General features: G+C 33.4%; 2 protein-coding genes across 2 annotated transcripts in view; both read right to left on the minus strand.

The window, feature by feature from the left end:
• Positions 1-25,082, minus strand: part of LOC129804969 (translin) — a 239,470-nt gene that overhangs the window by 20,271 nt on the left and 194,117 nt on the right. The gene's annotated exons all lie outside the window — the stretch shown is intronic.
• The window catches only part of LOC129804965 (transient receptor potential cation channel trpm), a 117,903-nt gene that overhangs the window by 9,191 nt on the left and 83,630 nt on the right, over positions 1-25,082 (minus strand). Inside the window, exons 17-25 of the mRNA XM_055852755.1 lie at positions 14,588-14,644; positions 13,590-13,742; positions 10,392-10,549; positions 10,078-10,268; positions 8,267-8,412; positions 7,973-8,194; positions 3,855-3,978; positions 3,210-3,772; positions 2,894-3,140 (exon numbers count right to left, since the gene is read on the minus strand). Of these exons, the coding sequence (XP_055708730.1) occupies positions 2,894-3,140; positions 3,210-3,772; positions 3,855-3,978; positions 7,973-8,194; positions 8,267-8,412; positions 10,078-10,268; positions 10,392-10,549; positions 13,590-13,742; positions 14,588-14,644 (1,861 nt within the window). The remainder of the gene's footprint in view (positions 1-2,893; positions 3,141-3,209; positions 3,773-3,854; positions 3,979-7,972; positions 8,195-8,266; positions 8,413-10,077; positions 10,269-10,391; positions 10,550-13,589; positions 13,743-14,587; positions 14,645-25,082) is intronic.

The raw sequence follows: 25,082 nt of genomic DNA on the forward strand, positions 1-25,082 counted from the left end.
TTTCTCGGGTAACATACATTCGATTCTTGATTTTTCTCTTTTGTTATCTTGGTGGAAATATCCCCAAAATATGTTGGAAGCTATGTTAGAAGCTCAAAGCCATATCAGAAAGTGCATATCAGAAGAACTTCGAAGACTGGAAAAAGCTTAAGCAACAAGTGCATTATATCTGACAGGGAACACGTAGAAGAGAACAAAGAAGATTTTGATGAATAAATAAGTATTTTTCGAGAAAAATAAAAATTCATATTGCTTTTTGAAAATATCTCGTATTATATTTTTTACTACCCTGCAGAAAATCAGAAAGAATATTAATTAAGATGTTCTTTTTGAAAATTTATCTCTATTATATTTTGATGTGGACCATTTTATCTACCTCTGTAAGAAACGTAGACCATTTTTCAAGATAATTTTGTGAATGATTTTTTTTAAATCTAAATTGTATTCCAGAAAATTCCCGTACAAAAGAAATGCAGAAAAGGCGACCTGGAGATGTCACGCAAGTAAAGTATTTTTTTACATCGTTTTTTTACATTTTTTTACTCTACCCGATCATTTTTATTTGAAGAATTTCTGGAGGTAAACTCACATGGGTTCCCCGAGTTCCCTCAAAACTATATGAGCACCCCAGTTTTTTTTTGAAAAAAATGTATGAGTTCCCGGGTTCCTAGAAAAAAATACAATAGGTTCCCAGATTCCCTGAAGAATTTATAAATTCTCCATGATTTCCCTGAAAAAATATATGGATTCCTTGGCTTCCCTGTGGGTTCTTCGTGAGTTCCCTGAAAAAAAATTATGTGTTCCCTGTGAGGTTCCAAAGACCTTCTAAAAATTTATGAGTTCCCGGGTTCCCTAAAAAATTCATAGGTTCTTCATTGGTTCCCTGAAAAATATGTGTGTTTCTCGTGTGTTCCTCGAAAAATGTGTGGATTTCTTGGGTTCTATGTATGAGCTCTATGAGTTTTTTGAATAAAATGGTATACTCGTAAGTTCCCCGGGTTCCCTGAAAAATGTATAGTGTATTGTATGGGTTGTCCCGGTTCTCCGTGATTTCCTTAAGTTTCTCATGAGATTATTATTATTAATTGTATCGAGACACTTTATTTCTATTACAATGTAATCTTTACAACGTGCTCGTGCTGGAAGAATCTGTTGATCGTAGATCGCCCAGGAATGCTTTTCTCGTAGTGCGGATGCTGCTTCCATGTTCCCGCAGTTTTTGAGGCACAGGCGGTGCATTTTTATAACGTTATATCACAGTGAAAATATGTCTTTTTCTAGACATTCAGATCTTTGCACCGGGCAGGACTCGAACTCACAACACTTTGAGTCAAGCCGGGGATCGATCTGCCCAAGAGTCAACAGTCTTACACTCAGTCCCGGCATTAAGTCGTTCGGGATTATGCACCTGACGGAATTATGCACATATACAATTATGCAAGTTTGCCTACCCTTGGGAGTCAATTTATGAACTCATTTTTTAAATACGCCTGAATGTATACTATTTTGCGACGCGGGACATTTGAAAACATTTTGCTACTTTTTCAGAATAAAACTTTAATTTCTTTTATTAAGGTAAATTTTTTAAATATTCTAACCATTTATTGAAGAACTCTGGCCAAAGAGTACTGTTTGTTGATGAATTTCTTTTAAACAGTTGAATATTTTTGTTTGAACTATTTTTACTCCGCACGAAATTCGTTCTACGGCCAATTCATTCAAAAGAAAGCCCCTGCGGTTATGCAAATTTTCTCGATGCATAATGCCATTTCGCGCGTTTTTTCGGTCCCGAAAATGTGCATAATCCCGGGACTGAGTGTACCTATTGCGCCACCGAGATCCCCTCATGAGATTTCTGGTCAGATTTGTTTGAGTTCCTCAAAATGAATTATTTCTTCACTCAGAAAAATAATCGAGTAAAACTTACTTGAATCGATGTTGAATTAACCTTTTTTCGTAGTGACTTTCGATTAACTTATATTTTAGAGTTGATTTTACTTCTATTTAGGTGTAATATTCGGAAGAGTTGTTTTAACTTGGTTTTCCTAAAATTTATATGACAAAAGAGTGTAAATAACTCTTTTTAAAAATGAAACTAACTCGTTTTAGGAGTTAAAATAACTCGTTTCAAAAGTTAAAAAATATTTTTTCTCTTTCAAATCCTAAAATGAATGTGTTTTGCAATTTTATGTTTTTTTTTATTTTATCATTTTCTTTATTAATATTTTCTTGACTTCAAGTTCCCTATATTCGGAGCGAAATATCATGTATGATACACGCACATGTCTTCATGAAAGACTGTTAGGCATATTTCTAATTGATGTTCCATATGAACTTTGTCACACGAAAATCTTCTTGACTGAAGTATATTCTTAAAACGAAAACACTTAAGCATATACTTCAGTCGAGATGAAATTTTACATTGAAAAAGAGTAATAATTACATCGATATCCGACGAATTAATTCAACTCACACGAAGAGTTGTTTCAACTCTATTTACTAAAATTTACAATGAAAAAGAGTAACAATTACATCGATATTCGTAGAGTTAATTTAACTCTGCCAAAAAGTTGTTTTAACTTTTTATGTTTTTTCTTAGTGTTGGAAGATATCGAATTTCGAATTTATCAATTTGTGACATTTTGCCCCATCAGGATTATAAGTTATTTAGTTTAGATATATATTATAAATAAAATAGTTTTATTGGTGATTTAGTTCAAATACACATTCATGAATATAATGATTTCGGTAACACCGCAAAGTCCTTTCAACTTCATCACTTTCTGTTGCAAAGCTATTACAATTTTCAAAGTATTTCACCAACAGTAAACGCTTTGAATATAACTTTACAAAGTAATCAAAAGTTTTTGAAATAAATTATTGAATAACTCACCGTCATAGTTCATATCCACAATATCCTCAGCTGAGAGTCTTTCGCCAATTAAAGTGTGAGCGTCACTCATCTCCATTGGTGTCAGTGTGTCTCGACTCTCTGTGCTTGTGGTCTCTTGGCGCACCACATTGAGGGTAGGTGGCTTCTTGGGCACTTCGATGGTGATGGCTCTGCTGGCTACAGTTCCGCCGCCTTCCCCAAAAATATCCGAATCATCGGATTGAGTTGAAACCTTTCGAGCTAGCGTCTGAAAATCCCATCCAGGAGGATCATCAATTTTAACTTCAGGATGTATCAGGGGTAAAAGAACACTCACAGCTTCAGTGAGAGTCTCTCTGGACCTCGCCACTTCGCTCTCCTCAGGCACTGGTCTCACCTCAAAATGCAGTCCATCGTCAAAGATGTAGGCATCTGGACGTACTTCTGTCAGTGATCGATTGAATTTCCGGCGAGGATTGACAGTCAGCGACGTAACAGCTTCATTCTCTGACGTACTGCGTGTCCTCGAGTCCTGCCTAATGAGTCCCATGGGCATATTTTCGCTATTGAGCGACGTGTGAGTCGACATGAAGCGATGAATAACAGCCAAATGAGAGAGAATCTGATCAGCAGACTCCTCCATCTTCCTCAAACGAAACTCAATACTCTGCACCGTGGCCGTCTGGAGATTTTCCTTCTGATTGATATCTTCAATCTTTTGGCTCATATTCTCCACACGATCCGTGGTACTCTTAATTCTCTCCTCCGTGGACTGGAGCAGAACAGCATCCTGCTCACGAAAGTATCCTTCAACACACTCTTCCTCAAAGTCATAGAGGCGTTCCATGTCCTCACGCTCCAGAAAGAGTTTCAGCCCGTTGTCACGGGGCCCCTGTAGTCCTGTGAAAAATAGCGTATTGAGGAAAAGAGAAATACCATTTAAGTCATCCGGGCAACGTACACTTCCTGTACTGCCAACTACCTTTCGCTTTCCGGACGAAGTATTTTAGAAGCGAATAAATGTGACAGAAGGCAATTAGAGGTGGCGGAAGGACTGGCTTTAGTTGATACTCCATGACAACCGTGAATCTCTGGAACATCCACACCTGCCAACATCATTAAATTTTAATACCACAAATCCTTCATGATTTAGCAACTACTAAAAGAGAAAGACTTGATCCCCCAAAATGGATTGAGAAAAAAAAACAGGGTACGATTAACATTTTTACCTTAGAACTTTAACACTTTCTAGGCGTGGTATCACACTAGAGAATTTCACATTAAAATTTTAATGTGATTCACATTAATTGATGCTGATGTGTGTCCTAATGTGCAATTTTCGTCAAGAGCCTTTAGAAATCGATTCATTTAGTGATAAAAAAGTGGACTCGAGTCACAAAAATTGGTTTAAATAGTTTAAAATAGCATACAGTGGCGACAAGATAAATAGCACACCTTCAGCGATTTTCCTATTTTGATGTTTTATGATACAATATCAATCTTTATACTTTATCATGCTTTATTTTTTATAATATATAATGCCCATTATAAATAAAAATGATAATTATTTAATATTTGTATCTATTAAAACCATGTGTTTTTGTCATTTTGTGAGTTTAGGTATAATTCGTGCGGTCAATTTAAATAGCACACTTTCATTTTCTCTGAAAATATTACCTTAAATTTACTTTTATTTTAAAATTAATTATATTTCTGTATTTTTGGTTATTTATATGCATTAATACCACAAATTTTCGTAAAATAAAGTTATGAGAATTGAAAAATCATGTAAATAGAGGCCTTGGATGAAATTTACAGGTTTACGTGAAAGAGTTTAGGATAATTAAGATTTTTTTGTAAATTATGTTGTTCAAGGAAGATAACCATGAATTCAACAATTTTTTATGATCAAACTTACAAATCACGCAAAAACTCGAAAATTTCGAGAAAAAATTACGATTCCTAGAGAAAATTCTGCCATTGCATTGTTCTTATATTAAAACTGAATTTATTTGCCGACATTCCGAAAGTAATGGTTCCGGCACACCTTTTAGATCAGGAAAATTTCATGAAATCGAAATTCGAAACCCTTTCTTTCTTACATGTTTTGCATATGACTATCTCATTCTTTCGCATACCAAATTCGATTGAGCTAAATTGAATTTGGAATGAGGTTTAAGAGAAGAAGAAGAGTGCGAAAGAATGAGATAGACATATGTAAAACATGTGAGAAAGAAGGGGATCCGAAATTCGACTTCATGAAATTTTCTTGATCTAAAAGGTGTGCCCGAGCCATAAAGGAACAAATTCAACAAAATTTGAAAAAGTAACTGATGTGAGCATTACTGAAAGCCAATTATCTAAAAATATACCCGGTTTAGAAGTGTTGCCAGACGTTCAGAGTTAATATTTAAGCGAAATCATACCTGTTGTTTGATTTTTGTTAAAGAGCATATGCAGAAGGATCTGTAATTCTGGAATAATATTCTTTGAACAGATGTATTCCTGTTTAATATCATAGAATATGACATAACAAAATATTAGATGTTTCAAAAGTCAATAATTTTGTCCTTGATACATAATTAAGAACGTAAAACTTAGCGATGGGAATTTTATAGTATGGTGTTACTTTTTACGAAGTGGCATATGGTCTGTATATATGGAATATCAGGTAATATAAACCAATTTTTTTTACAAGGATATCTTTGTACAAAACATGTACTTCAACATCGAATTTTGGTTTTTAAGTTTTAACCAAGCTAATGATCCCAAATACACTGTCAAATATTTTTAAAACTGGTTCAATCAGAACAAAATTGATCTTCTGGAATGGCAGGATAGTCTAAGGACATCAATCCTGTTGAATTTAAAGGAAAAGGTTGACCACAAGATAAATCCCTCGAATGAGACTAATTTGAGATAGTTTTAAGTAGATATCCACACTACATGAAATACAATCACATTTTAATAGTGTTAAATCCTGATTTCCTTAATGGTCCTTCGTTGTCAAGCCCTCTTTTTTTCCAAAAGTTACTTAACTAAGTACTAATTAATCCAAATTTAATTTTCAAATAGAATTCGTAAGTTGTTAATTGCAGTAGAAGCTGAAAACTATCACTTCTTATAGGGTGTGCTATTTATATTGTCTTCTTAATATGTGCCATTTCAAGAATTTTTTGATCGTACTAAATTTCTTGATAGAACTTTCAGGTTTTTTCTTCATATTCAAAATGTTTTTTATATACATATTCATTTACTATTATTACTTTCATCATTTAAAAGCATAATTTTTCGAAAAACAAAGCATATATTACAGTGTCCGAAACTGTGCTATTTATCTTGACGCCACTGTAAATGCGATTGATAATTAATGAGCAAATTAATGAGAATTGAGCAAATTTATGAGCAAAATTTGCTCATTAAATTTTCATCAGGTACTACTTTAGTGCAGTCATTCGGGTAGTTTCTGCGCCACAATTTTTTCACCAATTTATTCGTGATTAAATTGTGATAAAAAGTAGTGCTAATACCTACTATTTATCGCGCACGAGGTGGAAAAAGGACAGAAGACCTTGAAAAAGATCGGTGCAGAGGATAAGTAAGAAAAAAAACTAAACAAAAATGTGTTTGATCTACATTTTATATTCCTTCATAAACTTTTAGGATTTCGTGGTCAAATGAGATGGTGGCCGAATTAATTGGGGCGGTGCATCAGGAATCCGTCATTTGGGACTACAACTACCGGGAATACAAAAATTGAGGCAGCCGGTCTGATGGTTTTCAGGCCGTTTGCGACAAATTGAGTCACCAATCACCGGAACTCCCACCTCAGTCGGGATTTGGGTGATATTGGCTCCCTCATTTTCGTAGTCTTCTTTTGAAAATAAAGCTCTACGATTTGAAGTAGCTCTTTAAATTCCTCCGAAGTCATCCGGAGAAAATTATTATGTCCAAAAAAATCGCCCCAATGAATTTCAACGACACCATGTGAAGGTCGCGTTAGGAGCCAATCTCTCGCCCACAACCTCCTTCTTCTCGCTTAGCGGGTCCTTTTGCACGACATAAAAGTAGTGTACAGGAGGAAAACTTTCTTTTCTTCACTAAAATCGCACATTTTCATTTTCGCTCTACCGACTGGAATGCTTCAAAAACAAAAACACTCATCTGACAACCCGTGTGCCATCGTGACATTGAGCAATTCTAGCAATGTGTCCTGACTAAATCTGCGATTTCGAGTGGTTCTAGAAGTTTTAATGAGCAACTTTTCACTTTAACTTTAATGTGAAATTTTCTAGTGTGATAAGTCTGTAAAAATACATCTTTTTAAGGGTAAAATTAACATAAAAAGGGTAACTTTAACCCCTAATACACCTAAAAAAGGTAATATTTACACCGATTTCAGATCAATACTGCAGGGTAAAATTAACATTTCTGGAATGTTATTTTAACTTTTTTGGATTTCTCTCAGTCAGTATAGGGATACAATTAATCTATTACAATTAAACCTATTACAATTAAATCCGAAAAAGTTAAAATAACATTCCGGAAATGTTTATTTTACCCTGCAGTATTGATCCGAAATCGGTGTAAATATTATGCCTTTTAGGTGTATTAGAGGTTAAAGTTACCCATTTTCATGTTAATTTTACCCTTAAAAAGGTGAAAAATTAACATTAAAAAATGTTGATATATTTTTACACCTAAAACGTGTTAAAATTATGAGGAAAAAAGTTAATCGCACCCTCTTTTTTTCTCAGTGCATGTTCATAAAATCCTACTTCTTTATCATGAAAAATTTCTACTAGAGAATTTTGTAAAATACTTTATTAAACAAAATGGAAAATAAAATATAAAATAAAAATATTTTAAAAATTTGAAAAAAAAACTATTACTAAAGCATCTGTGGCGGAAAAGTTTAAAATTTATTGAATACCAGTTTCAATTGCAGGAATTTATAAAGTGAGAACATACCAAAATCAATACATTTTGGATTGAATAAAATTACATGGAGAAGATTAAGTTCGGTCCAATCCAAAGTAATTAAGTGTGGCATAATATTGTTTACAGTGATTTATCCTTAGTTAATGATGAATAACTCACCTGGTGTGAAACTGCATTGACTTCAATAAAGATGTTGTTGAAAACCGCGATGAGGAGATTAATGAGCAAAATATTGGCAATCAACAGGTACATGGACATGGTAATAGGAGTTACCCAGTGACCAGTAACACAAGGATCCTGTGACGGATCCTCTCCACATGGTGGATCAATGTCATCTGCAAATACCTCACCGTACAGCATGAAGTAGGGCTGGAAATATACCTGTTTCCCACAGGAGGTAGAAGTTGTAGTTCAGCGGATTTAATAAAATTAATCTCACAGATTTATGCTTACATCGCGCACAAGGCGCCAATCCGCCTCATTGTTGGGAAACAGAATAGCCTGGCGACTCACACCAAAACTCATGAGAACCACCAGCAAAAGCACCACAAAATAAATCATGTTTTTCACCATTTTGCCCATCATCGTAACCAAAGGTCCTAAAATTATTTAAAATTAAACAATTTAAATCACAAGTCGTCATTGTGTAATTTAAATTCTATTGACATGAGAAAGTAATATTAAAAATTGACAATTCAAAATCCATTATAAATTTAATTGAGGCGTTACAATTTATTTCCACTTCAATGTGTCAATGTACAATATTTCGCCAATTAGTCTTCTCCAAGGGGGAGATATTAGGGTGAAAATGTGTACACCACTTCCAGGCACTTCCACAATTTGTATGGAATAGCCCTTCGCACTTCCAAAATTTCGCAACACTCTCGAAAATTCTGCAATACTCCCAACACTTTCTGCACTTGATGCACTTCTCATACTTAGAAATAAATAGTTTATTTAATCTGATGAAAAATCTAGTTAAGAAAACTTAAAAAAAAATATCTCAAGAAATTTATTATTACGCATATTATTAACATTTTGCTAATATTTTGAATTTCTAGCGACAGATATTCTCGCATACTTATTTTGGATTTTCATAAGAGACCAGTGAAGCTACTTTTGGAAAAGAGAGTTTTTGTTTATAAAAAATGTATTGTAGTTTGTAACAATTGAAACTGCGTTTGAAAGTCCGTAAGAGACCAAAAGTACAAGTACAACAACTAATTTAGCACTTTGGAAGAGTCTTCATTCTATATCAAACTTGATTCTCTCCTTGGTTTCAAAATCCTTTAAAATTAAAACATATTGCATTCTTGGGAAAGGTTTTTAATGATTGCTAATTAACTTTTGCAACAAACTTGGCTATTTTTCCAGGACCTTTTCCGTTATTGTTATATTAGAGAAATTAGAGTCTACTGTATTTACGAGCAATTTTGAATTTAAAATTCACGTAAAAAATAAAGAAAATTATTATTCAGCTGAATATTTCCTCGGAGAAATTACTACACAAATTAAGCTGTAATAAATTTGAGCATATTTTCCCCATTTTATTGTCATAACCGAAATTGTAAAATGTCAAAAAAATCTTTTCAAATTACACTGCTGTTCGAATTAAAAATCTCAACTAAAATTAGCGTAGTCCGAAAAATACGGAATTAGGCAGAAAAGATCTTATATTCGGGCACTTCCACTTCCAAATACTTCCAAGCACTTCATTTTCAACCGATCTTACCGACAAGATGTGAATTCTATCGATTGAATGTATCCTGAAGGTGAATTATTAAAATCGTACTCGCACGCCCGTCAGCTTTTTAGTGGCCAAAAGAAATCCACTTGCACACCCGCAAATTCTTGAGTACATGCAACGATTACTTTACGTTTACATTATAAAGGAGTCGTTACACAAGGATTTGAATATTCGAGGTGTTGGAGTCGATTTCGTGGATTTCTCTCGGCCACTAAAGAGCTGACCGGGTGCGAGTACGATTTCAATAATTTGCCCTCTGGTGGCGAATAATTACTTATCGATAAAATAAGCTATATTGCCTACCACCCTTTTGGGTTACACAATGAACCTAAAATTTATCTACCTCTCTATCTAGGTCTGAAATAAATTTAGTGAACTGTTTAATGATCCTATCATTGACTATTAAAAAAAAAACTATAGAATGAAGATATATTTCAAAAGGAAGCAGATGGTAGCAAATTATCAAAATTGCAAGCAATGAACTCAGTCAAAGTTGTAGAACATTTCACTAACTCACCGAGATATTTGTTGACGCCAAGAATATTGAGAATTCGAAGGTACCAATAAATGCTGTCGACACAGTAAATCACCCGTCCAATGTCCATGGTATTTGGTCTGAAACGGAGCACGAGTCCTATCATGAAGAAAATTATGGCAGCAGCATCACATGGATTCCACATATTCCATGCCCAGACGGAAAATTTGTGCCTGAATATATAATTTTCCAGATATAAGAGAGTATTTGAGAGATGAGGAAAGTTTAAAAAAAATAGCTGGTATATATCGTATGCCTCTGCCACAACTTTGAGGGGTTGAATCTCAATTACTTACGTTATTGCTACAGGTTCAGATGATATAATTTCACGTATCTTTTCACAGCCAAGCGTCGTTATGTAAGCAATTGAGTAAACCTCCTGCCAATTAGGTGTTCTCTCCATTTTCACAAGTACAGTGTACGTGAAGAGCACCAAGAAGAACACGTACGCCAACTGGGGGAGAGACAGTATTTCAAACTTTTTTTCGTTCTATGTCGAACATCCTTTTTTTTTCAAGTAACTGCACTAAAACAAAAATTTGAACATTTCAGAGTTGAATAGGCATATGCGAAAAGTTTTAATGCTTAGCCATTCATATTCCATTTGGCTGAGTTCGTAGACTAAAAGCTTGTTTTATTTAAAAATTGCTCAAGCCGCATTTAAGTTGCTACCAGCGCCAGTAGCGGGAGAAAACAGTGCCATCACGCGGAGGAAATTATTAACAGCATCTTATTTGTTGTCCTTTCATAGTGATTTTTTTTGTGAAAATTAAGCCATTCAGTTGTCATGAAATATTTGCACGACACTTGATTTCAATTTAAGTGTGAGTTTTTCTGCAAACTCTTTTAAATACGAATACTAAATTTGATTTTTCCTCATGAGTAGGGGTAGGTAGTGCTATTTGAAAACGCTATTTTTGCATGTATAAAGAAACTGGGATTTAACGTAATGTATTTTAGATAGACATAACAAATTGGTGCTTAATTAAATTATGGCTAATGTTTCAGAAATTTCCATAAACAAATTATTCCATGGCACTGTTATAAATTTTCAGATAATGTCAATAAGTTACGTAGGGAAAAGTACTCACCGTTCGAACGTTCATGCCTTCGAATAATGTCAATTTTCTTTTATTTTTCGTAAGAGACTTACACATTTCTATTAACTATTAGTTAGCTTGTCATCAATTATTGATAATTATGTAACAATCATGTGGAAATCTCTTAGGAAACGTAACAGAAATTCACATTATTCGAAGGCATGAACTTTCGAAGGGAGAGTACTTTCCCTACTAATTAAAATTGACATTAATCATTAAGTTTTTAATTACAGTTATTTATTACTAACCACATCAATTTTATATAAAAATTGTTGAAATTGGTATTTAATATGCTTATTGGCAATTAAAATATAAAAGGGACAGATAATCCTAATCGGCTTATGTAGGTGAGATTCTTAATGTGAGCTAACTCGGAATGCATGCAAATTCGATTTAGAGCTGAAGTTGGGGTACGCCATTCAGTTATCTTGAATCAAATTCGTGAAATTATACAAATTTTGTATTTAAACCAAAATATCAAAGATTTGGATGGAGTGACAGAAAAGTGATATAAGGGGGAAATGTAGACCATAATGTTCTCTATAATTTTGCCGTAGAACTTAATCTCATCGATTAATCAGAAGCCGAGATAATCGAGGTTTTTTTGTTTCTGAACTTCGATGAATTTTGACGCTATTGCAGCGACACCTGTGGTGAATTTTTAAACTTCCATCTGAAAGTGCTCATCGAGACGAAACCAAAAAGGTAAAATTTAGGTCGCTATGTTAATTAGAACCGGAGATAGAGGCCGGTCAATGTTCGAACTTTGACCCCTTATAGCTGGGGTCAGGGGTTATGGATCGACTTAAGTATTCTTTTGTTTGATAGGTATAATCAACGGCTACAACATACTAAAATTTCAGCCCGATGCACAATGGAATTTTTGAGTTATTTAATTTAGAAAATTGAAAAATTTTCTTTTTAAAAAAAGCGCCCCTAGCGGTGGTTTTATGAACTTGCGATGTTAGAAGGAGAAGTGGCATTTCACGAGAGCTTTCCAAAAAGCCCTCACTTTTTAAATTCTGACAATTAGAACCGCAGTTATGGCCATTTTAAGAAATTTTTTTGGACCCTTATAGCTCGGGTCAGGGGGGTCGGGGGACCTTAAATTTGGTATTGATGGAAAGCCCTAAGGCCCAGATATAACATACTAAAATTTGAGCCCGATCGATGCATAGGGGCAGAGCTATTGAGAAAACAAAAAGGGGGGTATTCAAAATGGCGGAAGGAGGGGTGGGGGGTGGGGGGTCAATGCACCAAGTTGCAATTTTCACCCGATATATAACCTTTGCCGAAAACCGCAAGTCGATATCTCTTTTAGTTTAGGAGCTATTAAGCTCCAAAGAGATATATTTCTCCTTTCCATTTTTCATTGGTGTAATAACATAATCCTTTTTGTTTTCTACTTTTCATCTGAAGTTTAAGCATTGAAAGATATAAACTTCCTGTCTTCGGTGACGTCCATAAAAAAAACGTTTTTGTGGTCATTGGGTAAGTGTTATGCCCTAGACACACTGACGACTTAAGCCGAGAGACGGTTTAGTGAGAAATGATAGAAATGCGGTTTAACCATTATTTCGAATATAATCCTCCGAATATAATCGGCTAATCCTCAAGTCTGTAAAAACCCTTAGAGAACATATGTTTAAACTAACCGTAGTATCACACTAGAGAATTTCACATTAAAATTTTAATGTGATTCACATTAATTGTTGCTGATATGTGTCCCAATGTGCAATTTTTGTCAAGAGCTTTTAGAAATTGATTCATTCGGTGATAAAAAAGTGGATTCGGGTCACAAAAATTGGTTTAAATAGATTAATATAGCATAAATACGATTGATATTAATGAGCAAAATAATGAATAAAATTTGCTCATTAAATTTTCATCGGGTAACACTTTATTGGAGTCATTCGGGTAGAATCCTTCGCCCACATCCTGCTTCATCTCGCTTGGCGGGTCCTTTTGCACAACATAAAAGTAGCGTACAGGAGGAGAACTTCCTCTTCTTCACTGATAATTACTCATTTTCACTCAAGCGACTGAAATGCTTCAAAAACAAAATCATTGATCTGACAGCCCGCGTGTCATCGTGACATTGAGCAATTCTAGCAATGTGTCCTGACTAAATCAGCGATTTCGAGTGATTCTAGAAGTTTTAATGAGCAACTTTTTATTTTAATTTTAATGTGAAATTTTCTAGTGTGATAACTCCGTAAGGGAATAAGTTTTCAATACAGCACATTTTTTTTTAAACGGCAAAATGTAATCTAATTTTGCGACAAAAGCTCGTCTTATATCATGTTACTTCTCTAAACAGTTTCAACTCTAGTTGTACCATTTGCAAGTTACATTAAACTTTTACTATGTAAAATGAATTATGGTTAAACTTACTGAATCTGCCCAGAATTTTGTTATTGGCGCTGTGTAGAATTCGTAAATTTTTTTCTTCCACTTGAGAGGACGGTGCTGCTTAATGTCATAATCATAAGAAAGTTGCATGTAGTCCTTTTGGTGAATTCCTGCATCGGAGTCTGTGAGTGAAACCTAAAACCACATTTCACGCAATTTGTTGCAGATTAGAATATTAACTTTAATCTAAACTAGAATATTAATTACTTTTTAAAAAACAAATTGCATATTTTATCTACAATATCTCTATAGGGGAAAGCTACCAGGCTTCGCACACGCTCTGACTTCAAAGACTTCATATTTTATTTCCCATATTCTTTTAATGATATTGATTTATGGCAATATAAATTAGTATTAAGTCACTCATTTCCTAAAAAACTCAGGTCAGATTCATTAAAAGAATGTGGGATATATATGAAGTGTTCGAAGTCAGAGTGCATGCGAAGCTTGAAACCCTTCCCCTAGTAATTTTTGTATAAACATTTTAGAAATAAGGGTTCAATTCAGATAAATAGTTTGTAAAAAAAAAGTTCTCTAGTGGGTATCTATTCTTGCATTTTCGTATCAGTCTACAAATAAAAGAAATATCCCACTCATTGAATGTCATAAGTACTGAAGGTGGGCTTTTTAGTGCTTCTGCCAGTCTCACTTTGAGCATTTTCAAACAAATTGGCATGCATTCAATGGAAAACTTTGAACATGACAAACAACACTATATATAACATCGATGTATAAAGTTACCATCAATTAATAAAATTACAAAACTAACTTTGGCTAAGAACTCATTATATCCATTTAGACCCACCTACACAATACAGAAAATATTCATTTTAGATTTGTTATTTTTCACAAATGTTATTTTTAACTGGTTTAAGTTAGGGAAGGTGTTATCTATTTATTTTAGTTCCTTTAAAAATCTACTACAAGTTTTTTGTTAGATAAAAAAAATTAATAAGAAGATAAACAAAAAAATCACATACTTTGCCATTTTCATGAACTTTGGTATCTCGCATTGAATACGTATCAGACAAAAGAGCCTAAAATTACAACACATAAGCATTAGAACAATTTTTCTTTTGTTAAATAATGAGAGTTTGATGAAATGAGTTAATGAAATTGGCAAATGCCTGAAGGAAAAACTGAACGAAAGAACATTAGAAAATTATAGACGGCAAAAACTACTTCATTGTTGAAGTGAGAAAAAAATGCAGAAAAACGTTCTAAGCAGAATTTAGTATAATCCACATCGAAAACAAAATAGATGGAGAAAGATGCACATAGATTATCTCTCAACATATCTCCCTCAAAACATTTTCACTGCAGCACTTAATGGAACTTCTCTTAAATTAATCCTGTCTCGTGATGACAGGAAAAGCTCCGTCTGATTAAATCCCTTTCACGATAGAAGTATACCTTTTTAGTTAAGAAGTTTGGAAGGAATATATTCGATGAGGCAACAAGGAAATTTTGATAAAAGAATTTAATTCAAAGTTGAACTTTCACTTCCATACCCACGCCCAATTCTATTATCCATCAATCCTTAACATCCCCAAAATTTATCGACTTTAATCAAAAGTAAAAATACCTCCTCTTTCTTAACCCCCACAAAGTCTAAAGAACTTCCTCTGCTATTCATTTTTTGCTGCTTTGAGCATTTTATCAATTATTACGTGGGTACACGTCGATTTACTTTCATCCACATTTCCGATTTTACAATGCTGTAGGGTTAGGGAAGCAAAACCCGGAAGTTTTGCCAAATTGAAGTGGCAAGGCATATTAGCTTTGCGAAATGTGCGATTTTTCTCTCAGATATTATACCTAAAAGTGATTAATAAAGTTGTTTAGCGGTCCAACTGTGTTATCACACTTGCACATTAAAATTTTAATATGATTCACATTAATTGTCGCTGGTGAGAGTCCAAATGTGTAATTTGTGTGTTTGAATAATTTTATATTCAAAATTTGATCTATTTGCTGATAAAAAGGTAGACTTGGCCCGCAAAATTGGATATAAATCGATTTATAACATTAATGCGAAAAATTAATGCGATTTTTTCTTTAATTTTTTAATGTGAAAAATATTTATGCTTTAGGTAAATTTAAACTTATTTTTGCAGGCCAAGTCCACTTATTTATCAATAAATAGAAAAACCCCAAATATTAAGTGACTCAAAGACACAAATAACATATTTAAACGCTCACAAGCGACAATTAATGTGAATCACATCAAAATTTTAATGTGCAAGTGTGATAACGCCGTAAGGGCAGAATCACATTGTCAGTAAAATGCTCACCGTCACCGTCAAAGCCCTCACCGTATTTCGTTGATTTACGCATTTTCATTGTAATTTTTACGCAAATTCTCAATTACAGTGTTACATTTTCTCATTCTCGGTGGCACTAGGTGAAAACAATATAAGAAAATTGAAGAAATAAAACGAAAATGCGATAAACGGTGAGCAAAAAAACTGTACGAAAAACCGTAGCAAAAAAATCCTACAGTTTTTTTTGCTTACCGTTTATCGCATTTTCGTTTTATTTATTCAATTTTCTTATACTAGTTTTACCTAGTGCCACCGAGTATGAGATAATGTAACACGGTAATTGAGAATTTGTTTAAGAATCGCAATGAAAATGCGAAAATCAACGAAATACGGTGAGGACTTTGACGGTGACGGTGAACATTTTACTGTCAATGTGATTCTGCCCTAAGTCGCAAGGAAAAGCATCGTACTCATGCATTTTTGCTTTTCACCAAGCATTGTAGGTGCAGACTCTCAGGTTTCGCACATACACGGTAAAAACTTTTGGACACTGACCAAAACATTGAAACAAGTTTTCCTTGGAACAATTTTTTTCTGAATCAATTTGTACCTAGGGAAGATATTTATTTGTTCCAAAAAGTTTCTTTACAGTTTTGTTACGAAATATAGTTACAATTTTTTTAGTTTTCTTTTGGAACCGTTTTGATACGGTGAAATGTCTACAAATTTGAGTTGATTTAGTTTTATACAAATTTGTTCCTGAAAGTTGGAATAGAATTTGTTGCACTCGGCTGTTTTATTCCCACTGTCAGAAACAAATTGGTAAATTTTCTTTATAAAAATATTATTCCTACATTTGTAACATATTTGTTCCAAAAATTTTCGGTGTCTGTGGACGAGATAATTTTTGGAACGAAATTGTTACTCATATGGGAAATTTTTTTGTTTAATTGTCGGAAACAAATTCGTGTAAGTGATATCGTCTTACAGTTAAGGCCTATACTTCAGTCGAGATGGATTTCGCTGGCGAAAGTTCATAAGGAACATCAAATAAGAATCAACTTAAGAGTGTTTTATACAGATGCGTGCATGACGAAATCATATGAGAGTTCTGGCAGTAGGAGGGGAAGGGAATCTCGAATTAAAAAAGTGAATCCATGTAGCACAAAAATTGCCACAGATTTGGCGTCCTCCTCGGTTCGTTGGTGACGGGTGACTGAGTGTGAGAAGAGAGGGATACGATTTTAAGACGAGCTATTTTTTGGAACAAATTCGTTACTAATTGCTAATATTGATTATCTTTTTGAGTCTCGTAAAATGAACAAGATTGTGCCAAAAGCTATGGTGTCCGTGAACGAGCTAATTTTTAGGAACAAATTATGTGCCAAAATTTTTTACCGTATGACGTAGAGTCATCATTTATAGATAGCTTTGCAAAAATATTAAGTTCTTGAAATAGATTTCGAAAAATCACAAAATTGTTAATCACATCATAAACTAATAATTTTATGATTTTTTGAAATTTTTTCAGATAAGAACTTAAGACTTTTGGACGCTGTTCATAAGTGTATAATGTCCTGCTGACTCCCCTTACTCAGGCTTCGAACCCTTCATATTTTTACCATATTTCGTTAATTAATCTGACCTAAGGGGAAATGACCATGTTTCGTACCATCCTAAGCTTCATAATGACTAAAGTCTTCCTATATTTCTCAATAAATGTGACTCTTCTCACCCATATTTTAAAAACTAGGGAAAAGTTCCCAGATTTAAAATATATCGCGGAGTATTTATTGAGAATCCCGATCGCGAAAACCCAGAAAGTTAAAACTCCGAATAGTCAAAATTCGGAAAGGAACGAAATTATACAAAGCATAATGTGGGGAATAATTTTCCAAAACACAGGAAATTTCTCTTTTCTCTATGCAAGCGCGTGTGCAATCATGGAAATAGTTATGAATAACACTTTTAGGAATTCGGGATTTTAGCTCTTTTTCGGAAACCTGGCTTTCAGGATTTTGGCTTTGCAGGATTTCGGCTTTTGGGATTTAGGCTTTCCGGAATATTGTTCCATTCGAGATTTTGCCATTTCGGAATTGTGGCTTTGCGAGATTTTGAACTATTCAGGATTTCGACAGATTTTGGATTTTTCATTCTAGTTTTTTACATATTCGAAATATGGGCTTTCGGAATTTTGACCTATTCTGTATTTTGGCTTTCGGAATTTTCACTCTTGAAATTTTTGCTTTCCGGAATATTGACCTATTCGGGATTTTGGCTTTTCAGGATTTTGGATTTCGAGATTTTGGCTTTTCGGGATTTTGACCCAATCGGGATTTTGGCTTTTCAGGAATTTGACTTTCGGGATTTTGGCTTTCGGGAATTTTAACCCATTCAAGATTTTTGCTTTTCGGAATTATAACTTTGCGAGATTTTGAACTATTCAGGATTTCGACAGATTCGAGATTTTGGCCCACTCTGGTTTTTAGTTATTAGGAATATGGCTTTTCAAATTTCAATATTTTGAAGAAATTGCCAATAGATGTTTCTAGCCGAACAGGTGTTCCTTCTAGCCTATCTTTATTTATTTTACAGATACGTAATAATCATATATTATTTGGGCTATTAAACCAGCATCTCACTAGTAACAGCGGTAATTGTAGTGTCAAAGGTCATTAATTGTTGATTTATTTTTAGTAGAACAGAGTCTAAGGAACAGGCTACCGTGAACTTTACGTAACACCAGCAGTTACATGAGTCTATTGAATTTAATGCAGTTTATCAATTTTAATCACCAAGTGTATTTGATATATCGCTTACCAGGAAAACAATGCATCAGAAAAAAATTAAATGTTTTTAATAGTAAAAAATTTAAATTTTGATATAATAAATTTTATCTAACAAATTTATCTATTTCACTTGAATCACTATTCACAAATTTATTTGAGCGGAATAAATTTCTTCATTGATAGCAATCACTATCAATTTATTTTGTACAAATTGATTTTATTCTAGAAAATTTAATAATTCCAAAATGATTGATATATTGTTGTTAGATTTTAAATTCATAAAAAAATACTCAGAAATTGTATGAATTTTACCTTCCGTCATTCATTGAAAAATAAAGAGACTTTTCGTTTAAGTAAACAAATAGGTACTTTTGCGATATTTTATGTTTATGAAGTGTACTCCTTCTTTGTGTCTCAAGTCTCAAGTGTTACATTATTCTCACCTTCCCATAGTCCTCCGCCCAACCTACATATTGCGGTATCGGAAATGTGGATGAAATTCCCCTCAGACCGTGAGTGTTGAATAATAAAAGGGAGAGCAAACAAGGAAAATCAATGGAATTTTCTTGCCTCAACAGGTGAATGAAATATTCTTTTTCCAATTCTCTCATCATCTGTGAATGGTCGGCATTTGGGTCACGTGCCATCCACGCGTGTTTCCTGCCACCGAAATATCCATATCCTTATTACATTCTACCATTACTAATACAGAAATCCCACATGATTTTCCTTTCTCTTTGGGGCCTCCTCATCCAACCTCACATCATTAACACGTTGTTATATTATATATTACCAGGACGAGGGACTTGTTCTCCCATATCAAGAGAGTTGGAGAAGAGACACTTTCGTGTTTCTTGATTATGCTATTACATCGATAAATTCACGAAAAAAAAAGGTCCAACAACAAATGACAACATTTGGATGGAAATATAAACAAACACTCATAAAAGTACAGAGAACAAGAGTAAAAAGAAACATCGAAAGAAATTGCAAGCAAAAGGAACCAAATCTCAGAGAAATATTTTTCTTGAAATATTTTCGGCTGTGCCCAATTCAAAAGCAAATTAAATCTCTTCAGCTCAGGGAGAAGAAAACTTCTGAAAATATTTCACACTGAATATTGAAAATCTTTTCAGTATTCATTCTGTGATTTATTTACTATAGATTAACACTTAAAATATTCAGAGCCCCTCTGATTGATTCTGCAGACTTATTAGCCAGAATCAATGCAGTAATCCGATTTGATATATTTATAAACATATGTATCAAATCCTTATATGTATTCAATATCTTGTTGAATGCACGAATGACGATCGGACAGTACATCCCAAGTCTATGGGCTGTGGTACAATAAAGCCTAATTCACTATTCCCCAAACTCTCGACCACTTCAAATACTATATCAAAACCTTGAGTACATTTGGTCAGAGTTAAAAAACTTTTTGGTCAAACTCCGTATTAAACATTGTACACGCACATAAAACGAATCAACGCTTACGAAATAAGAATAATTTACTTTTCACACGTGTCTTGGGTCAGTGAAGGAAATTTCTCAAAAAGAAAACGGAAGTTTATAAAGTAATATTTTTCCAGAAATGACATGAAACAATATTTTAAGTAGCCGAAACGTAAATTCTTTAAATTTTGTGTAAATTCGTATTTGCATTTTATTTTAAATTTTGGACAACAAAAGAGTGTAATTGTTTAAAGTTTAGGGCAGAATCACATTGACAGTAAAATGCTCACCGTCACCGTCAAAACCCTCACCGTATTTCGTTAATTTACGAATTTTCATTGCAATTCTTACGCAAATTCTCAATTACCGTTTTGCCTTATCTCATACTCGGTGGCCCTGGGTGAAAATAGTATAAGAAAATTGAATAAATAAAGCGAAAATGCGAAAAACGGTGAGCAATAAAACTGTACAAAAAACTGTAGCAAAACAATCCTACAGTTTTTTGTTTTGCTTACCGTTTATCGCATTTTCGCTTTATTTATTCAATTTTCTTATACTATTTTTACCTAGTGCCACCGAGTATGAGACAAGGTAATATCGTAATGGAAAATTTGCGTAAGAATTGCAATGAAAATGCGTAAATTAACGAAATACGGTGAGGGCTTTGACGGTAACGGTGAGCATTTTACTGTCAATGTGATTCTGCCCTTAATCTGTTTGGGATTACAAAGCTTTATCTTTAGTCTTCTTTCATTTCTACTATCCAGATATGATTGCCAAATTTCTGCATTATTGCTACTTTTTGGCGAAATTCCCACGAGATTCTTAAAACTTGGATAAGTTTAATTGAAAACCTAAAAATCTCTTTGCCCACTTTGAAATACTCTTTGACCTATTTTTCCTTTAGTATAATATTAGGCCATGCCACTTTTATGAGATTAATGCAGATATCACAAAAAAAATTGAAAAAAATAATTTTCTACACAGAAAAAAAAATATTTCGTTTAATTGTTCGTAAATGTTTGTGAATTCCTATTGGGGACTTATAAAATGCTCGTAAATCGTTTAAGCCATAAACGTGTTCGTAAAAGTTCGTGCCTTTTTCACAAACATAATCACTCAGACAAACGTTTGTACGTACTTTTTTGTTTGTCTGGCAAAACTTTACAAACAAATAACAAAATTTAACGGATTTTTTTTGTGTGTTTTCTTAAATGTTTGTAAATAAGCGTACAAAACTTATTTGTGAGTTATGACCGGCGCAAAATAACTTTTGTTTGTAAACATGTTTTCAAAATTTCCTATGAGAATGAGCGAGATAACTAGATCTAGATCTCATTCACTTTCATTGAAATGTCAAAAACATGTTTACAAAACAAAAGTTATTGTGCGTTGGGTATTATGCGATTTACGAGTATTTCGTAAGTCTCCAGGAATTCATAAACATTTACGAAAAATTTTACGATATATTTTTTTTCTGTGTCCCACGTTTTGTAAAGTGCTCGAACTTGTGACTGATTTCGTAGTTTTTCACACTGGACAATTACTTCTTAAGTTTTCCGGTTCACAACCGATTTGAACCGATTTATAAATGACTCAAAACATTGCCAATATTGCCCAAAATAGCGTAGAATAATTCAATTTAAGGCGTATTTCTCAACCTCAAGCCTTTTTAACCTTTTAAAAACATCTTTCGTTAAAGTACTAGTTAACCCTTTAAGGACGATTGGAACACCGGTGTCCCATATAGAAAATAATTTTTCCTGACTACCTAAAGTTATTTTTTTTTCTTATGTCTGTACATAATTGTAAAGTAGAAGGTTGAAGGAATCTAGAATGTTTTTTGCAAGTCTCTGGCTATTTGCTATGTAGTAAATATTTGAGCTCAAAAATGGGGAATTTTTAAATTCTCAAATTCATAATTGATTTTATTTATTTTTTATACTTCCAATTTTTTTTAAAGCAAATCCCTTTTGACAATAAAAACTACAATACTCATACGTAATATTTTTCATTAAAGCGAAAAATATTATTCATTGGTATTGTCAGAAAAATTACTTAAATTTTTGGGCTATTTTTGTCCCTATCGTTCATAGATGCATAAAATAAACCGAATCAGACTCTGTTGGACTTTCCAAGGTTAGATGTAAGACTTATCATTTATTATGTTTATCAGTTTAATTGTTATTGTTGATTTTCTGTCCGTAAAAAGTGTCTCGTTGTTAAAGAGTTAAGCCATAAATGTGTTCGTAAAAGTTCGTGTTTTTTTCACAAACATGATCACTTGTCAGCATTTTGTGTTCTTTTGGACAAACATTTGTTCGTACTTTTTTGTTTGTCTGGCATAACTTTACAAATAATTAACGGAAATTTTTTTGTGTGTTTACTAAAATTCGTGGGGGAAATTGCCGTTCAGCTTCAGTGAAAATTTTTAGTGGGAAGCTCCGTCCGGACGCGGCAACACAAGCAAAACCCAGTGATCTTTGACATCAATCGAGTGAAATTCAAAACTGATACACTGTTAAAAATTGTTAAAAACAATGAAATGATTTCTGACTTCTTCCACAGCCACTGAGGAAGACACGGAGCGTGTAGAAAGCTCTGGAGAAGAGTGAGTTTTTTTTTTATCTTTTTGGGTTGAAGACTCCACAGTTTGTGTTTCCACGTCCGGACGGAGCTTTACTGCGAATTTACGCAGTGTAAGTTCAATTTTGCGTTTTTGCAAACCCCTTAAAATTTACCACACTAAAACTTCTATGTTTTGGAATGTTTCGTACTGTAGGGGAGACTGGGGCAAAAAGTCACAAAACGGATATTTTATTTTTTTACAAGCTACACGAGTGCTTCAAAAATTTCTATTTAGCGCAGTTTTATAGGAAATTTACCGCTCTACAACATTGTGAAAGTAATTTTCCTCTATTTTGTAAGGCAATACGTTTATCGAGCCAATTTCTAAAAGGTAATTTTGTGACCATTCTCAAAAATGCTGGGGCAAATAGTACCAGACATTGGGTATTATCATATTTTGATTCGCTTCATTACAGGCTTTCGTAAATTTGAAAAAAATACCTAGAGGACATATTTTCATAGAAAATTTATTCATCTAAACCTTTGTAAAACACCGTTTTCTCTGCAAGAAAAGCGAGAAAACGAGAAAAGCGCTTTTCAAGCTATTTTAGAAAAAAACACACAAAAGACTGCAAATCGTTTGACCAATGCAAACAATAAGCGGCGAGACATGATAATGACGTTTCTTTTCCTGTGAGACATCAGAAATTGCTTCGCTATTTTGTTACTTTTTGCTATATACCTTTTGTTACTTTTTACCCCAAGTGGCCATTTTTAATAAAAGGATTTCTGGAGAAAAGAACTTTTGTGAAATACTAAAATAGACAGCGGATTCGTATTCAAAAAATCCAAATTATTTAGAAAATATTCACCAGCGCATCAATTTTGGAAAATAAGTAGGTAATAATTGTTATCTTCTGCAAGGAAAATATTTCAAAAATAGGGCTAAAAATTTCGATATTTTTTATTTTATAAATTCCTTGTTCGAATTCCAAGAAACTTACGACATTGAAAAAGGCCTTAGGAGGCTGTCCATGGATAATTCTAAAATTTGTCCACATTAGTTTATCTGATGGGATTATGCATTATTGCAGATCATTAGTTCAATCAGTGATAAGAGAAGAAGTCATTCTTTTTATCTCACTAGACCAGTTTTGTGAAAAAACCTCTCCAGAAAGAGTTCGCTTAATTTCCGCCTCTCAGTAATTTTTCAGAAAATAAAATTGGAATTGAAAAAAAAAAACATTTTTTAGTCTCAGTGACAGCTTTTCCACATTGAGAGGTGTTTAAGAATTTATGGTGAAGTGAGTGAAGTGATATCCTTCAGAGGAATCAATCATCATTGTCACAAGACTTCCCAGTGAGTGGAGTGCATGTGGATTGCACGCGGGCATTCTTTGTGAAATCCGGAAGGGCAACATTTGGCCTCCAAGCCACATTAGAAGGCTCCTATTAATTTCTTAATTCTACCCGTATCATTACAGGTAACACAGGCTATCTATAGAAAAAAATTTGAGCCGCTATCTTTTTTACCTTGGAAGATATTGAATTTTGAATTTTTCGATTTGTGACTTTTTGCCCCAGTCTCCCCTATTCTTTGATAGTTTTACTAACGTAAAACATAACAGCATAATGTAAAATGGCTTTTTTGTGTATTATTTTGAAGAATTATTTAAATTGCCTTTGTTAAAACTTCAATAAATCACTGTTTTAAATTTTATATCCTTTTCTGATCAAATTTAACTTTTTACTGTACATTTACTGCACTAAACTTCAAAAAATAAATTTTAAATTTCAATTCAATTGAAAATCTTCAATTTCTAAAAATAGTTAATTAATTCACTGACCAGAAAGGTGTACTGTTCTGTTTCAACTTTAATAGGTTAACAACGGATTGTAGTGACCCCTCTTCTACTTGTAGATTTTTCACAAAAAAGGTCCGTGTTCCAGAATTTGTCATTTAAATTGAAATTTCTTTTTTTAAAGCCTTTTCATTTGCATCTTACTCATTTCCATATACATAGAGAATAAATGAAAAAAAGTGTTTCTTAGTTCTTACACTAAAATAGTTTAAAAGCAGCACCTGAATTAAAATTCCAATTTTCTCTCAAGTGCATACAACTCAAGTACTTCTTATCAAAGTTCTTTCAAATGCAATTTCGTAAATAAAATTTAATTCCTTTTAATCTTTTGAACATTTCGAACTAATAAAAATGCAGGGCAAAAGTCAAAATGTTGAATAGAAATATTTCCTGAAAAGAGATATGATATTCCAGTTTCACTTGCAACAAAATCACTTTAGCGGAATGTAAATATAAACAAACAGAATTATTATATTTAAGGAAGTGGGTGCTCTTTCCGGTTCGCAATTTCAGCCCCTTCTATGCCACATTTTCATT

This window comes from Phlebotomus papatasi, chromosome 2 (assembly GCF_024763615.1).
Source record: "Phlebotomus papatasi isolate M1 chromosome 2, Ppap_2.1, whole genome shotgun sequence".
NCBI classification, from domain to species: domain Eukaryota; kingdom Metazoa; phylum Arthropoda; class Insecta; order Diptera; family Psychodidae; genus Phlebotomus; species Phlebotomus papatasi.